Source organism: Rhinopithecus bieti, unplaced genomic scaffold (assembly GCF_001698545.2).
Source record: "Rhinopithecus bieti isolate Rb0 unplaced genomic scaffold, ASM169854v2 scaffold_15850, whole genome shotgun sequence".
In the NCBI taxonomy this organism is placed as follows: Eukaryota; Metazoa; Chordata; class Mammalia; order Primates; family Cercopithecidae; genus Rhinopithecus; species Rhinopithecus bieti.
In genome coordinates this window covers 4,024,545-4,043,289 of record NW_016809273.1, presented here as the reverse complement: position 1 = coordinate 4,043,289, position 18,745 = coordinate 4,024,545, and the positions used below count along the sequence as shown (strand labels likewise).

At 35.8% G+C, this 18,745-nt stretch overlaps 1 protein-coding gene across 2 annotated transcripts in view; it reads left to right on the top strand.

Moving 5' to 3' along the window:
* The first annotated feature begins 7,718 nt into the window (after positions 1-7,718).
* Positions 7,719-18,745, top strand: part of GABRG2 (gamma-aminobutyric acid type A receptor subunit gamma2) — a 96,595-nt gene continuing 85,568 nt past the window's right edge. For both annotated transcript variants that reach the window (XM_017889036.1, XM_017889035.1), the window contains exon 1: positions 7,719-8,364. In XM_017889036.1, coding sequence (XP_017744525.1) covers positions 8,258-8,364 — 107 coding nt within the window. In that variant the 5' untranslated portion in view covers positions 7,719-8,257. The remainder of the gene's footprint in view (positions 8,365-18,745) is intronic.

Sequence of the window (18,745 nt, the reverse complement as noted above, 5' to 3'; positions counted from 1 at the left end):
CGTGGGCGTGGGACCCTGGCCAGGTGTGGGATATATTCTTCTGCTCTGCCCGTTTGCTTAAACCCCGGTATTGGGGTGGGAGTTATCCGATTTTCCAGGTGTTGTGTGTCTCAGTTCCTCTTGCTAGGAAAACAGATTCCCTTCCCCCTTGCACTTCCAGGTGAGGCGATGCCTCGCCCTGCTTCAGCTCTCGCTGGTCAGGCTGCAGCAGCTGACCAGCACCGATTGTCCAGCACTCCCTAGTGAGATGACCCCAGTACCTCAGTTGAAAATGCAGAAATCACCGGTCTTCTGTGTCACTCGCGCTGGGAGTTGGAGACTGGAGCTGTTCCTATTCGGCCATCTTGCTCCGCCCCCAGGATTGCCATTTTCATATTTAAAGTACAGAAGTCTATTTATAGTTACTATTATATCACTTCATGAGATAAGCAAGAAACTTATAACAGTAGAATTTTATTTATCTTCAACTCCAGAAAATGTTAAGCACAAAATATAGGAGGCTATTATTTTGGACTAAGCTCTTACACTAGGCCCTAACGGACCAGACTAAAAATCAAATGGGAGTAATTTATGCTAAAGTTTCAGATTACCAAACCTAAACTAAGTTGTTATCTGACCTTCACAGAAATGAGAAGAGACAGATAACAGCCAACTTCTCAAAGAGGCCAGTTGAAATCTTCAGGTGACAGGATAATGAATTTTTCTCTACTTTAATCCTTACACACACAAAAAAGCAACCAAGGCAGGGTGTACAGTCTCATGTCTGTAATTCCAACACTTTGGGAGGCTTAGGCAAAAGAATTACTTGAGGCTAGGAGTATGACACCAGCCTGAGCAGCATAGTGAGGCTGCATCTCCTTAAAAAAAAAAAAAAAAAAAAAAAAAAAAAAAAAAATTAAAATTAGCCAGGTGTGGTGGTGCATACCTGTAGTCCCAGCTACTTGGGAGGCTGAAGTGGGAGGATCACCTGAGCCAAGGAGTTCTAGGCTGCAGTGAGCTGATTATACCACTATACTGCAGCCTGGACAATAAAGTTATAACTTGTCTCTAAAAAATAAAACAAAACAAAAGAGTTAGCTTCAAGTAACCTGATGTTAAATAATGTTATTTTTCTATTGTTTTTCCCCCGTCCCCACTTTGCAAGAAAAGTAAACTTTGAAAGGACTACTGACTAATTGTTCACTTCTGCTTCCTTCAGCCCCTCTCTATGAAACCAATCTCTTCTGCTCAGCTCATTGGAACAGATTCTACTTCAGGAAATGAAGCATTGCCTAATTCTAGAATCACAATAAAGCCAATTGAGGTCTTTAAATTCGTTGTAATTTCATCCCGTGAAACTACTTTGTGCTATTGTTAACATATATTTTATATGTGCTATAAACTCAAAAATGCACTGTTACGGTTTTTTCGTTAAAAAGTCAGGTGCCTTTTAAAGATATCAAGATAAAATATATCCTCTTTTTCTGTTTTCTCACATATTAACCATTTTCAGTGCTCCTCACTCCTTTTTCTAGATCTGGGTTTCCATCTGGTCTCACTTTCAGCATAAAGAATTTCTGTAGCATTATTTTTAGTTCAGTTTCACTGGTGACAAATTCTCTCAGCCTTCATTTATTTGAAAATGTCTTTATTTTGCTTTTATTTTTGAAGGATTTATTTACTAGATATAGAATTCTGTGTATACATTTTATTTCAGCACTTTAAAGATGTTGTCATCCAAAAAGCCAGCATGGTGGAGCTTGCCTGTCATCACTACTACTCGGGAAGCTGAGGCACGATCGCTTGAGCCCAGGAGTTCCAAGCTGTAGTGTGCAATGATTTTGAATAGCCACTGTGCTCCAGCCTGGAAAACATAGCAGGACAAAAAAAAAGAAAGAGAAAGAAAGAAAAAAAAAAGAAAGAGGAAAGGAAAGGAAAGGAAAGGAAAGGAAAGGAAAGGAAAGGAAAGGAAAGGAAAGGAAAGAAAAGGAAAAGAAGTTGTCATCCACTATTTCCTGGGCTCACTTGTTTTGGTAAGTCACTATATTAGTGGCCTCTCTAGAGACTGTAATGGTTCATCTTTCTCTGGGTACTTTCCAAAATTTCAATGTATCTTTAGTTTCTGGATGTGTGACTATAAAGTCCCTACAAGTCGATTTTACAGTGTTTACTCTGCTTTGTCTACTAAGCTTCTTGGATCTATATGTTAATATTGTCCAGCAATTTTGGGAAAATTTTGCCCATTATTACTTTGAATATTTTTCTGCTTAATTCTTCCTTTCTTCTCCCTCTACACAACTTTATTAGGATGTTTGATGTTATCTCACAGCTAGCCAGTCCCTCTTTTATTTTTGCTTTTAATATATTTCATTTTTTAATATTGGATAATTTTTATTAATCATTCTTCAAGTTTTGTTGATCATTTCTTCAACTGCTATTCTGTAATTGACAACCTGCTATGAAAACTTATGCAGTGACTTGTTCCTTTCAGGCCCTATACATTTCAGTTCTACAGTTTCTATTTTGCTTTTTAAGAAAATAAAATCATTACAGCCAGTCACAGTGGCTCGCTCCTGTAATCCCAGCACTTTGGGAGGCTAAGGCCAGAAGATCACATGAGGTCAGGGGTTCGAGGCCAGCTTGGCTAAGATGATGAAATCCCGTCTCCACTAAAAATACAAAAATTAGTTGGACATGGTGGCACGCACTAGTAGTCCCAGATACTCGGGAGGCAGAGACAGGAGAATCACTTGAACTTGGAAGAAGAAGGTTACAGTGAGCCAAGATCACTGCACTCCAGTTTGGGTGACACAGCAAAACTCTGTAATAGTAATAATAATAATAATAGTAATAATAATAATAATTTCCATTTATCTGCTGTGATTCACTACTGCTAACTTATTTGACCATAAATACTTTATTATCAAATTTTCCTTTAAGTTCTTTAACAACTTTATAGTGGTTGCTTGAATATCCTGATCTGCCAACTGCAGTATCTGGAGCATCTCAGGTTTTGTCTGTTTCTACTGACTGTATTAAAAAATATATACATATCCACACATACAAATACATATATATGTATATATATTTATCCTATTGTCTATACTGTTTTGTGACCTTTTTTAAACAATGTACAAGACATTTTGTATATTAATGACATTCTGATTTGTTATATTCCTCTGATTCCTGTTGATTGTTATTATCAATATTTTGAGTTAAATTACTGATAAATTAATCTTGTAGAGGATTCATTCTATACTTTTTGCAGTTTGATCAATCTCTGTTTCGTCCTTAGAGTAAATCCATTGTTTAAAACAGAGAAAAGTTATGGTCCTTCTGGGGTTTTGAAGGAATGTCAGAGAGGTTTATGAAGACCCCCTCACTTACTGGAATTCAAACTTCAAACTCTGTGTCTCCTGCAGTTAGTGGCAGCTGAAATATTTGCTCAACTTTTAAGTCTCTCAATTTTGCTTTCTTCTGGGCTTCTTGATGTCTTTTCTTCTTTTCACACAAAAGCAAACAAAATTTAAGGCAAGTTTACATACAAATGTAGAGTCTTCTATTTCTGTCTGTGATTTCCCCGCTCATGTGAGCTGCTCTGTTAGTCCCCAAGTTTCCTCTTAAACATCAAGTCAATAAGATTGCTGCTGTCTGCTGATTCTAACCTTCCTACATTTTTGGAATAGAAGGGCTTCCTGGATGTTGGACTTTCTGTGCTAAAAACCAGGAAGTTTCCACAGGGGAAAAGCCACAAAAATCTTAGATCTTATCCAATTCAATTTATTTATTTATTTATTTATTTATTTATTTAGATGGAGTTTTGCTATTGTCGCCCAGGCTGGAGTGCAGTGGTATAATCTCAGCTCACTGCAACCTCTCCCTCCCAGGTTCAAGAGATGCTCCTGCTTCAGCCTCCCAAGTAGCTGGGACAACAGGCACACACCACTATGCCCAGCTAATTTTTTGTATTTTTACGAGAGATGGGGTTTCACCATGTTGACCTGGCTTGTCTTGAACTTCAGGTAGTTCCCCCTCCTGGGCCTCCCAAAGTGCTGGGATTACAGATGTGAGCCACCTCCCCCGGCCTCAATTTCCTCTCTTATTGGCCATATCTTCATACTTTCTGCCTCCTTTCAGTAGCATCCCACTACTTCACATATTTGCTTATTTAATATTTTGTCTAATAGTAATAATTATTTCCTACAGAATAGTCTACTTTGTCACTATCAGAAGCAGAATAAAAATAATATATTTTACTTTTCCAAGTAATGAGAGATTTGATATCAACAACCAAACTTGTCTAACTTATAACCTCATAATTCACTTCTGGGTGTAGTAACTATCACAAGAATAGTAGTAATAATACAATGTCAAATTATAAGCAAAAAAAAAAAAAAACTTTATTCGTAGAGAATTAACTTGTAAAACAATTTTCCAACATATTGGCAAGGCTTGTTTGGATAAGTGGATTTGGGTGGTAGTTTTCTTCTTTTACTTTCCAATGTTTTTCAAACGTTAATATAATTAAATAAATACACACACATATACACATATATGCGGCAACTTGGTATACTGAGGGTTTTAAACTGAAGGAAATTGAGAAGACCACAGAAGCAAGAAGGTCTTTCTGACCTTCTTCTGCACCCCTTCTCTCCTGAATCAGGCCGTAGAAACTATAGAGAATTTCCTTCGCTCCTTTTCCCCAGCAGTGGGCCATAAAACCTAGTTGACCTTCCCCTGAAAATAGGTCATAAGGCCCTCATCCAAGGGTTGTCCTCCCCGTGCCTCAAGTAAAACAAAGTCTTTATCTCTGAAGACACGGAGACATGGAGAACAATCTGAACCAGCAAGTGTCTCTGAGTTCCCCTGTTTATGCCCTTTAGATAATATCTGTTTTCATCCAATAATGTTTCTGCACAACTATCCACTTCTTTACATGATTTAGCATAAAATATACAATTTTCCCTGTTTCTTTTGACCTTTCATTTCTAAAGGCTCCCATGTCACATAAAATCTGTATGAAATAAATATTTATGCCTTTCTATTGTTAATCTGTTGTTTGTTGTAGGGGTCTCAGACATAAAATTTGTATCAGATAGGAAAATATATTATATATTTCCTCTACAATATATACATATATACTATGTACAATGAGAAGATAAGCATCGTGTTTATCAAATAATGATTACTTTATTGATTGTAAGTGTAATCTTAAAAATGGGCAAGAGTATACCTCAAAGTTGATAACAAAAGAAATTACTAGGTCTCTTATAAACACCATTGAATATAACACATATTGTAAAATCTTAGAAAATATATTAAAATACTTTTTTTAAAGACAGCAGTCAGCAGATAAGAAAGATCCACAGAGGCACACTGATGCCTACTAGCTATGAATGGCACAGTTAAATTTGTACTCAGATACTGTAAATATTAAAATTACTTCTATGGTTTCTCTTAATATGCTGGGCAAAATTCCATCATTCAATAGCTTCTCATTTACAGGGGCCATTCACATATTGATAAGGGATCAGTATATGAATGGCTGATCCCATCATATACTGATAAGGGATCAGTATATGAATCACTTCTTTGTGAATGTGGCCACATTCATTTTCACAACTTCGTTATGTTTGACAATAAATAAACTCATTTGAGAAACTTACAGAAAAAATTGGAAATGTTATGCATGGTAGATATTTTATATAGTCCATAAAAATTACAACCTTGTGACCTGGATGCCTACTTGGTTTGGCCTCCTTTGCCTTTTAAAAATTAGAACATTTTACTCTGCAATTCTTATTTCCATTTCTTCTGGCAATTTTGACTGGAACTGAACAGTGTGGTAGCTCCATTTGGATGGAGTATTGGCACTTGAGTGTGCATAGTTTTCACCACTTTACTGATTCATAACCTGCCAATGTCTTCCATTTATCTCACTTGCTTGGGTTCTGTAGGCACTTAAGTAAATACGCCCCCCCCCCCCCACACACACACAAATCTTAGCCTACAAAAGTGTGATTCAATAATTTCACTAAGAAAATATATACAGCTATAAACAAACTAGGCTCTTTGGAAGAAAAATTGTGAACATAAGAAGGGGCATGACATTAGCCAGGCATACTGATGTAGTCCTGTAGTCCCAGCTACTTAGGAGGTTGAAGTAGGAGGATTGCTTCAGCCCACGAGTTTGGGGCTGCAGTGAGCTGTGACTGTCCCACTGCACTCCAGGCTGGGTGACAGAGCAAGACCTTGTCTCTAAATAAATAAATTAAATAATTAAAGAAAGGAAAAAGGCTTTCACAGTGTGGCAAAGAACAAGAGGATTATATAAAAAGGGGATTTATGTTTGCTCTGCCAATATTTTAGTCACAATGGAAAAAAGTCAAAATTGCATTTGAATATGGTTTTCATTGGATTTTTGTCTAAATGCCTTAAGAACGAGTTAATGGGTGCAGCATACCAACATGGCACAGGTATACATATGTAACAAACCTGCACATTGTGCACATGTACCCTAGAACTTAAAGTATAACAACAACAACAACAAAAAATCATTAAAAAAAAGAATAACTCTGCCTAAGGCAGAGTTATAAAGCCTTGCAAGATTCCAGGTGGGTCTGTCAGGCCTTTTTTGCTTCATTGTCAGAATGCATCTCCTCAACCCATGTGTTGGGCAACAGTTACTGGTAATTCTTTCTGCTTTCCTTGGGTACACTTTAGTGTTAGTGATGGAGTGTGGACCTGATTTTCTCATGTTCTGTTCCTATGTCTCCTGGACTCCTTACTCAAATTCCATTCCTGGAAGACTTTTTTCTTGCAGAAAAGACACTTATTTTGAAACAACTCCTTTTCACTTTCCACAAAGGGCTAAGATTGGTCCTCATCACTAGTACTGCTTCCTGCATACCTTTGTGGTGGTATCTTGACTTCAAAGAACCATGAAACACTCCTGCACTTTATTTTTCATGATTAATGAAAGGGATTTCCTCTGTGGTGGATGAGCTAGTTTGGTATAAAGGGGGTATCTTCTATATATTAGTATCTATAGTAACATTCTAGGCAAGAAAGAAGCATGCTAATACCACTTATCCAACCTAAAAACTTTCAGGATTATTACCAAGAAGAACAAAAAAATCAACTCCCCACTTAACAAACAGAAAGCCCTTTGCATTGTTAAATGACCTCGTGATTATACCCCTCTGCCCACCCTTCCTTCAAAAAACGGCCCACCTATTTTGTGGTGTGTAATCTTTACTCAAGCAGCTATCCCTGTGCAATTACATTTGTCAAACTTCAAGCAGTTTTGTGTCTGTGCATTTTCGCTGGGGTTGGAGAACTGACAAGGGAGGAATGAATCCTGAGTAGCATAGAATTTCTCCATGTCCTTTAATTCTATCAATGTTTTCTTCTCTCATTCAAATTGAATTCACCAAATCTGTCTGCCTACAGGATGACTTACTGAGACACTCACACCTCCCCCACTGTCTGCTCCCCCAGCTCTAACAATGCAACCATGATTTCTAAGACTGTACGAGTTTAAAATAAGGATTCTTGGCAGATCTGACGACCACAAACCTTCTGTCATTGATGATGTAGTTTCTGGGCTTGCTAAAGCATCTCTTGTTCCCATGAATGCCAGTCCTTGCGTGCTTGTGTGTGCAGTAAAGGGTTAAAAAGCTTTGGAAAGACACCACGCATGTGTTAATTCGTGCTGCAGCAGCGTGCATCACTTCCACTTTGACCTCATAGTTAATCTGCGTGATAGTTAATCACGCAGAGTCGCTAGTGATTTTTTTCCTATTTATTTTAAATACACATACACACACAGGGCGCTGCCCCCTGTAAAAGAAAAAAAATCAAAACAAACAAATAAATAACCCCAAAGAGATGGACCCGGGGGAGAACGCGTAAGTGTGAGGGGCATGAGTATACACGAGTGTGCGCGTCTTTCCCTCTCCCTTATTTGTCTCCGTGTGAGTCTCTCCTTGTACCCTCCCCCTGCCTCGATGATATTACTCCCCCAGACTTGGAAGCCGCTGCCAGAGTGACGCTTTGATGGTATCTGCAAGCGTTTGTGCTGATCTTATCTCTGCCCCCTGAATATTAATTCCCAAATCTGGTAGCAATCCATCTCCCCAGTAACGGGACCTACTAGAGGCAGGTGGGGGGAGCCACCACCAGATCATAAGCATAAGAATAATACAAAGGGGAGGGATTCTTCTGCAACCAAGAGGCAAGAGGCGAGAGGAGGAAAAAAAAAAAAAAAAAAAAAGCGATGAGTTCGCCAAATATATGGAGCACAGGAAGCTCAGTCTACTCGACTCCTGTATTTTCACAGAAAATGACGGTGTGGATTCTGCTCCTGCTGTCGCTCTACCCTGGGTAAGATGTGCCCTTTTTGGCGTCGTTTTGTTCTGAAGAGGTGGGGAGAAGGTGTGGGGAAGGGGAACTCTGGAGACCACCCAGATTTAAAACACTCTCCTAGGATGGGAGGCTTTATAATTTAGGGGAGAGTGAATATATGGGGCGGGGACTGGAGGAAGAAAAGTGGAAGGTCACTTTCTTTAATGTATTCATTTATTGGATTTTATTTTATTTTATTTTTTTGGTTTTAGAGTGGAAAAGGTAACCTCATAAAGATTAAATATTTGGGGAGTAGCATTTTGACATTACTGCAGTCTGATGTCGGAGTGGGCTGTGCTGATAGACGCCGGCATTTGAGGCCATGTTGCAAGCGTTTTGGGTGGGGGTCTGATGAAGAAATTTACAAATGGGTTCTGGCGCACACCGGAGAGATATGTGTGAGGGAGCTGGGGGGAGGGGCGGCGGGCGGCCCTGTTCCTGTGTGCTAAGGCATCGCTTTCCTCTGCACCTGGCATTCTTAAGGTCAGTCAGCCAGGTTTTGCATCCAGTCCCATTGACCCAACAACCAACTCCCCGTGTGCAAACATGGTTCAGCACCAGGGACAGCAGTCCTGGTTAGGGCCAAAGGGATAGAGAGGCTTGTCTAACCGGATAGAACGTCTCTAAATATACTCAGGGCATCCATAAAATCAGACAGAAGGCCAATGAAGCCACGAGACACTAATGAAATATAGAGATCCTGATCTGATTACCTCTACTCCCTCCTTGATATGGGAAGAGGACTATTGGGCATAGGGTGGAGAATGTAGTTAAATTATTGCATAGGGGAATATGTGTCTGGAAAAAGAGTTGGCCTTGCTGCAGTGTTGGAAAATACGCTGAACCAGGTGATTGTGATGCCAAAATCGTGAAGTATGCATTAATGCTTTAAAACCTTGCTGCACTGAATAGAAACAAAAAGGACAGGCTGGAGCCTGGACTCCTGAAAACCCTGAGAATGTATATGCTCTGAAGTGCCTGGCATTTAAATTTACTTGAACTTCCTTGAGCTAAGAGTATTAGAGGAGTAACCATCCATGCAGCTTAGCTGACTCCTCGTCTACCTACCTAAGTACCTCCCCGACTCTCCAAGCTTTCTAGCTAGGACCAAAGGCATGTTAGAGGTCCACTATTTACATTACTTGCATTCTTCTATACTTTCATTTTGAAATAAAGTTCTATAAATACACCTCTCATATCCTACCAATGTAAAGAAAGAAACAAATGAAAACTGGCTATAGAAAATATCAACACAGTGCCCTAACATTTTTTTTTTTTTGTGAGTTGACAATCTTACATGGTAGTTGTAACAAAAGCAGCTGAAAGGGATGGAGGTTAAACTAGTTTTATTAAAAAAAATTATTGAAACCAGGCAACTTTTCTGGGCCCTTCTTTTCTAAGATGGGTAATAAGACAGATTTATGATGAAGTTCAGGCAAAATAAAGAGAGAAAATCTCACTTTGGAGTTTCTAAACAGAGAGGGGTCTCCTTAACTCTTCCAGCACTTTTGTACCTTCCTTATTTACTATAAAATAGAATGTATTTGCACTAGGATTATAAGATTTCAGTAGCTTTCTCAGAATAGGAGAGGGCCTTTTACTGGAAACAGTCTTATATGTAAGATAATTTAGTGAAATCCTGAAAAAAACAATTTTCGATTCAAAATTTGAACTCATTTTATACTTAAGGTTGTGGATAGCTGTTAATTTGTTTCAGAAATTAGAAAATAGATAGTTACTTACTAATAGAAAATATCTTTCCCCTATTTCTATCATTAATGAAACCTGTGGATAAAAATCTAGACAAGACACAGGGAATGTCTTTATTTTTGACTCGTCTCCATCCTAGTAAACAATTGTCTAACTTAATAGATAAGAATATTATGTATTTTATCTTCAGTAACCCTATTTTAACCTAAGCATGTTTAACTTTACTGTAGTTCATAATAAAATAGTATTTAAGGTGTCTTCTTGTTACCACAGCCCCACTTTTTCCATTTTAATGTCATATAAAAAGTAAATTTGATGATACATTTTAATTTTCAATTTGTACCAGACTACCTTAGATGAGTTTTTTAAAAGAGCTCTAAAAACATGAGCTATCTGTAATGGAAACTCCCCAAAGTGGTAATTTTTGCATTCTCTCATAATGACAGAGAATGGAGTCATTGCTGTTTGGTGCAGAGAATGTGATCAGAGTTTCAGTCTGCTGCAATCCCATAAAAAAGTCATTTGAATCGTTTAGTAGGACTGGAGGTAAATAGAAGCTTTGATCTCTAAAGCTGATCCTAAGGAAGGACAATAAATAACTAGGAAATAGTTGAGACACGAGGAGCCCATAGGAAATGGTATTTATGAAATAATACTTCTGTGGTAAACAGGAGTAGCAAAACCACCTGGAAAGTTAAAGAGAAATCAAAATTAATAATTGGTTTTTTATTTATATAACTCAAAAGATTGTTTTTGCCCTCATTAAATGACAAAGTTTATTAGTCTGTGTCTTTACAAAAGTGAAACAAGGAGATAAATAAAGCATCGAAGTGAGAATATTAATAACTAATATCTCTTCTTATAAGTGAAATAGTTAATTTCTGAAACTCAACATTTTTAAACATTCACATATCTTGTGCTGTCATAAAAAATAAACTGTGGAACTTACTAAAATGGAGATTCCTACACTATACACTGAATGCTTTTGAATCATTATGTCTGGGGTGGAGAACAGGAATATTCAACAGGAATATTTTCAACAAGTACCCTAGACCTTACTTTGAAGAAAAGTGGTCTATACTTTGCTGATTTCCAAAAGTTTATTTATTGTTATATTTAATATTTAAAGGTGTTTTGATAATTCATACTTTATTATTCAGCTGGGGAGTATGAATCAATTTAACATCAATGATCTTTTATTTGTATGTCAATCATTGAGAATATTATACATATAATAAAGTATGAGGAATAGTATAAAGAACACACCCACATTAGTTATGAGAAGATATTGGTTCCAAAAAAAATAAAACATATATACATATATAATGTGTATGTGATTATATTGAAAAACTATATATATACCACATATATGTACATAGAGATTTTAAAACAAATCTTATACTTTCATAAACTTTTTTGGTGCAATTGTATTCCGTCTCAGAGTAAAAATACACTAAAGGGAAGAAAAAATATAGAAAAACATAAAAAATAATTTAGAGTAAACAAGAATAAGTGAAACAAAGTGTTTTCATTTTATTAGAATAAAATAAGATTTTATAATATGCTTAGAGTGACAAACAATTATTTTCAAGGATAGACTGAGCAGAAATAAATTGGACTGAATTTTGATGATACGTCCAAACTTTACTTTTAAGTGCTCATTCTGAATTTTTAAAAAGAAAATACAGTTAAAGGTTTATACATATTTTCTACTTTTAGCTGTTACCTAAACTAAGATGCTTTCCACGATGTTTCTTATGAGCTGCTAAAGTGTTTTTATTCTATAATTTTATTTTACATATTTCTTTAACAGACTAGGACAAAATATTTTTTTCAAGAAAAAAAGTATTTTGATTCTTCAATATAACCTTATTTGTTTACAGAATTAATCTCTACAGACAAGCTTTTTATTCCTTATCTTTCTAAATGCTCCATCTGGTATCCTCCAGAAAAAAATTTATCTCCTCAGCATCCTAAATTGCTTTACTTGTAGACAAAACATTTCGAATAGTCTATCCTGAGGTAGACTGGGTAGACTATTTGAATGGTTGGGTTATTCTACTTTCCAAATTTGAAAGGTTATCCTGAAGCCACCATTAACCTGAAAGAAAAAATAAAGAAGAACAGAAAGAAAGTAAATACTCATCACCCAGTATTTCCCAGAACCCAGTTGCCCACTACTATCTAAACAAAACACCTGAATTGCAGGCAGAAGTTGAAAATTGGCTTGTAATTTAAATAATGAGTTATATAAATGCCTGTTTCATGTCCTAGATTCATTTAGAGCAGCTAATTTCCTCAAAATAACTGATTTAAAGCATATATATTTTAATGATAGAGGTCTCCGTTCTATACTTTAAAAAATTGTTTCATGCCAAGGATTTCCACTCAAATTGGAAGGAAGTTAAGACTAATTTTAGATACTGTATTTCTTTGCTATAAATATTATGCTACTAGGGTCCTGGCTACCTCTCTACTACAATTTCCCAGCCATTTCAAGACAGACTTTTCAGTTTAAGTACAAGTAGGTTTTACGGGAATTATACACACTTGTTGTTCTCCAAATACTTCTGTCAAATTGACTGATTATAGAAGACTGAATTATAATTAAAAGTTATAATCAGAGTAGTTTGGAGATGGTTTGATCACTACGGGTGTCAGCACTATTCAAATGCTTAAAGATTCAGGATTTCAGTTGAGATGAATATTCCAGATGTGATACTTTATTCAGGTAGTCATGCAGAAGACAATGCATCTTTCTGCTGCCGGGGTATCAGACACCTGTGTGACCTCTTCAAAGTCAGAAATCAAATAGTCATAAGATAATATCAATTTTATGCCCCACTTGTGTCATGTTATACATACACACTGAATCAAATAAGACACACGCACACACACACACATACACACACACTTAATCCTCACTGTGACTCCACAAAGTATTTATCATCAACCATATTTGAAAGACTAGGAAACCAAGATTACAGACAGATTAAATAACTTGCTTAAACACAATAGATAATTAGAAGCAACATAATATAATAAGTATGAATGTGGATATAAGTAAACATGTATAATATATAATGATGTTTATATATGTGTATACATATGAATCATAGTAACTTGGTTTTTTAGATCTGTCAATATTATGTTCTGCGTTTTTTTAATCAGTTTGGAGTCTCAATCCATCAATAGTGTTCCTAGAAGTGTAGCAGGTGGACTGGATTATCCACAAGTTATTTACTAGTTTTAATATTCATGATTCTCACATTCTGTCTTCAGATGATAGAATCCACAACATACTTTACATCCATTCAGTCCACTGAATAAATCAAAATGTCTAATCTATATAGAGACATGGTTTAAGATACTCAATCTCCAACAATGACATCATTATTACATTTTCATTGTTTTGATTGAAATGTCTAGACAGAAATGCTTAGTAACAATCTAAAATTCAGTTTTTCTTAATTTAAGAGCATATTAAATGGAATTATTTAGAGCTGAACCAAAATTATGTTTAGAATATATATTTCCTCATTGGTTGTGTCTATGTAAGTAAAGCATAGTTTAATCTGCACTTAATTATTCATCCAGAACATCCAGAAACTTAACTGTAGCATGTCATTCCATTTTTAAAGAGGAGACCTTGCCTTCTATTGAGCAAATCTATAGGAAACTTGCTCAATGTTGTCCTCCAGTTTTCTTACACAAATTCTTAGAAAAGTGGAAGACAAAATTGAGTCAACTATACTCAATATTAAAGTAGAAATAATATTACAACTTCATATATGGATATGTATAATTTTAATACGTAGATATTGAATGATGACATATTTTTAATAACCCCAATTATACTAGCAACCAGTTAATTAACATTACTATGTGGTAACAACATAAAAGCTCTTACATTTTAATTTCTAGAGTAATAAGAAGTTATAATTTCTAGAAAGTAATAGGGATTTTACATTTTTACAGGAATGTTTGCATTCACAGTTTTATTCTCTCAGTAGACTCATGAGTTAGATGAAAAAGATAATATTTTCTTCTGACAACTGTAGAAAATGAGATATTGAGAGATTAAGGGACTCCTTCAAGGATCCTTTACTATTAGCTGTAGAACAGAATTAAGATCCCCTCCTTGAATTCATAGTGCAATACATCACATTGAACAAGTATAGTCACCCCACCCCCCGCTTTTTTTCTAAATGTAAGAAAATACTTTAGTTGTTTAGAGATGTAAAAATCCTCTCTAATTTGCGTTACTGGGGAAGGTTATTTCCTATTCATTTGTTCCCCATACTAGAGAAAAAAATATCCTTTTAAAAGGAAATAAAAGCTCCTTTAAAGTTACACATTAGTGGTTTAGGGTAAAAATAAAACTTAACTTCAAATCATATTAATCCCTACAGTATTATGACATAAGAGCACAAACTATGGTAATAATTCTATATTATTACAAAAATCATTGTATAACTCTGCATAGATAAAATACCATGTAAATGCTAAATAAGTGGCACTGATACTACACTCTCCACCCATTCATAAAGAAAACTACATAAGTACCAAATAACATAATCGTGGAGAAAACAAGGGATGTTTTAAAGCAAAGATCCTTTGTTATAATTGAAACCCTGCCATGAACCCAAGTGTTGCTGTAAAGCCAAAGTCTACCTAGTAAGACAAATATACAGTGTGTATTTGCTTAAATACACCTAAAGAAATAGCAGAACTTACTGTATATTTATATCAGTAAAATAACTAAAACAAACTGAATATAACATGTCATTAAAATCTTGATAGGAAAAAACAAATGACTGATGTTTTCACGTGTTCCTTTTGTTGGTTATCAGTTCTTTTATAAATTGCTTTTGAAAACACACTTGAGGTACATAATTGAGGAAAGCAACTCCAAACATAAAAAGAGAAATAAATGTATAATTTATTAATTAATTTATGAAATGAATTGTATTTGAGTCAATTCTGGGATTTTTGCATTATAGAGAATACAGGCCAAATTTCCCTAAAGAATTTTCTAACCACTTGTTTAGAGCATGCTAAGAGGTTGTAAAAGTTTTTGTGTTTGCAGTAGAGATAACAATTGGTCTCTTAGTCTTTTTTTATGGTGGACATTTATGAGTGAATTACCTGATTTCCGTAGGCAGAAGTGGAGCTACCTCCCACTATGGTAGGAGATAAGAAATTGAACAGTTCCTTATACTCCTAAGTGAATGACCTTCTTCCACAAGTACTCCTCTACCATTTAATCCTTAAACTTCTACACATAGCTGCGAGGACGGGGAAAGAAAAGGCACCGAGGGCTGTTTTACTAATCTTTTATAGAAAACTCTGTTCTTTCTTAGCAGTGTACCATCTATACTAAATGAGAATATGATGTTTGTCTTCTTCTTTACTCAGTATCGGAAAATTAGTCACGGTAACATAGGGAAAATTTTGTATAATATTGTGCTCCCTGTGCAATGTGTTTCTCTCACATATCCACTGATTAACTCACCTTTTTGAAGATTTTGCTCAAACCTCACCTTCTCAATAAAGCCTGCACCTACCACTCAAGGTAAAATTGCAAACTTCACTCCACCCTGTACTTCCAAGTCCTCTAATCCTCTCTGCTTTACTTTGCCTTAGAACTCACTTATAGCCTTTAGTAATTAATCAGAAAAAATTACATTATTTATTGGTTTACTACTTTTACTTTTTAATTTTCTATCTCTCTCAGCTAAAAGCTAGGACCCACAAAGGAAGAGATGCCATTGATACAACTCACCTTTCTTAGCACGCCTAGTCTCTAACAGATGTTCAATAATTGTATGCTTAATTAAGTAATACAAATTGCACTCATTTCCCCCAAATTTTTATTCTTTTCAAAAAAAGGAAATATTTTCAACTTGTTTTACAGTATCTCACTCTAGGTTAGCATATATGGCTATCAGGAAAAAAAAAAATAAAAGAAAAGAAGCAAAAAAACAGTTTCCACAGCATAGTATACTTGTTAATAGCATAAACTACGGAGACACACTTGATCAGGGTTCAGTTTGATAACCCTCAGTCAACCAGTTTCACTCTGTCTTTTCATATATATAAAAAAAATGAAGATTTGGAAAGCTGAGGCAGGAAGATCGCTTGTGCCCAGGAGTTCCAAACTGGTCTGGGCAACATGGTGAGACCCTATTTCAAGAAAAAAAAAAAATTAGCTGGGTATGGTAGTGCACGCCTGTGGTCCTAGCTTCTTGGGAGGCTAAGTCAGGAGGATCACTTCAGCACAGGATTTCAAGGCTGCATTGAGCCATGTTTGCACCACATTACTCAAGTCTGCGTGACAGAGTGAGATCCCGTCTCAAATAATAAGGAAGATAATAATTTTTCATAAGTTTATTTTGAGTAGGAATTGATTCAATACATGTTAAGGGGCACATAGTAAGTGACCTTTACAGGGTGTTATTTTTGCTACTGTTATTGTTATTGTTGTTTTTGTTATTAATACAGGACATTATTTATCCCCTGATATATTCCTGGAGGTACAAGTAGTCTCCCCATCCCTGCTAAATTCTGAACTTTGTGGGAATGTAGAAGAGGGATTTTTTTAAAATACAACTTTTCTAATTCTTCAGTTTGTTGCTTTGACTTGTATGAAATAAGCAAATTAGGTAGAGGTCCCTAAATTTTGAGAATGCCTATTTAAACTTTGAACTTAATAATACCTCTAACAGTGTGGAATAGCTTCTATTTAAATGAGAAAGGATATCCTGTCATACAAGATTCCTTCCTGAAGATAATTTTGTCACTATATGCAAAGAAGGATATTTTCCCAAAGATATTGTAAAACATTATCACTGAGTTGCTAGGCAAATTTATTCAACTCATTATTCAGAGCAAACTCAGGTTGCTACTCTTGATGGTCAAGTTTATATTGGACAGCATGAAGTGGAAGCAGTTGTTGCGGAATCTGGAAAGTACTGAGAAAAGAAATAATCTAAGCTGGTATTTTGCTATTCAGGGTCATGACTAACTTTTCAGTTTTCTTTGTGCCTCATACATCTGATCATATAACAAAATTCGACATCATCTGTCACTTGGGTTACTTCAACACTGCCCAAAATACTTTTCTGAATATGTTTTTGCTACCTTCCAATTCACTCACCACATAATAGACTTTTCCCCCACAACTATTTTTTTTAAATAAAGACATAATATAGATTCAATAAATTATTCAGAATTTAATATACAATTAGATGTAGTTTTTTTCCAAATGTATGCAGCATTATAACCACCACCCCTGTGTTTGTGTGTGTGAGAATGTGTGTGTGTGTATGATTTTTCTATCACATCACATGTTTTATTGTGCTTCTTTAATAGTCATCATTCTTCCTCTCTCTAATCCCTGCTTGCCCCTGGTAGCCTCTTTTCCGATTTCTTTAATCATAGATTATATTTTTCTGTTGCACAACTTCATAATAACGAAATTAACAATATGCTTACTTTTTTGTGCCCAGCTTCTTTTGCTCAACATAATATTTTTGAGATATAATACTTTTGCACATATCATGAGTTCTTTTTCATTATTATGAATTCCATGGTATGAATTACAATACATTTACACAGTATCCCCTTGATGCTTCTAGTCTGAAGCTAATTGAAAACAAACTGTCATGGATGTTATTGTACAAGTGATGGTGAAGGCATCTGTTATTACTCTTGATGAAATGTCTAGGATGTAGTATGGATGTATTTTATTGTAAGAAATTTAGCAAAACACTATTTCAGTGTATGACCGTTTAAGCTACTTTAAGTCATTACAACCTTAGATATCATCTGTCTTTGCATTAGCTATCTATCTCTACATCCCCAGTTATTCAAAAGTTAGCAATTGAAAATAAGAAATACTTCTTATTTTGCAGTGTTTGAGGAGCGGGAATCCAAGAAAGGATAGTTTGGTGATTGCAACTTAGGATCTCCCATAAGATTGCAGTCAAATTGTTGAACAGGGTCCTGGCCATCTTAAGGTGCTAGAAAATCAATTTTCAGGCTCACTCCAATGTGGCTATTACAAGGAAGTTCCAGTTTCTTGTCTTATGAGCTCTACATGGTGTTGGAGAGTTGGAGAGAGGAGACAGAGTGGATTGGGGGAGGAAAGAAGGAGGGAGGAAGGGAGTGGGAGAGAGGGTTTTCAAGATGAAAGCCATGGTCTTTACAATAAAGTGCCAAAAATTATACACCATCGCTTCTGTCATATGCTGTTGATGATACAGACCTATCCTGATGCATAATGGGAGGGATCTACATGAAATTGATTCCTTAGTCTTCTTCTGCTACTAAAACAAAACACCATAGATTACATGGCCTATAAACAAGATATGTGTTTCTCAGTTCTGGAGACTGGAAGTCTGAGATCAGGATGCCAACATGGCTGGGTTCTGGTGAGGGCCTTCTTCTGGATTGCAAACTGCTCTTCTCATTGTATCCTCACAAATAATGTTATGCCACATTAAACTTAATCAGATCCCTTTAAACACTGACCTTATTTTCCTATCACCTTTCACAGGCTTTGCTTTCAGAGCAGCTTACCATGTGTGTGTGTGTGTGTGTGTGTGTGTGTGTGTGTGTGTGTATTTTATTTTATTTTATTTTATGA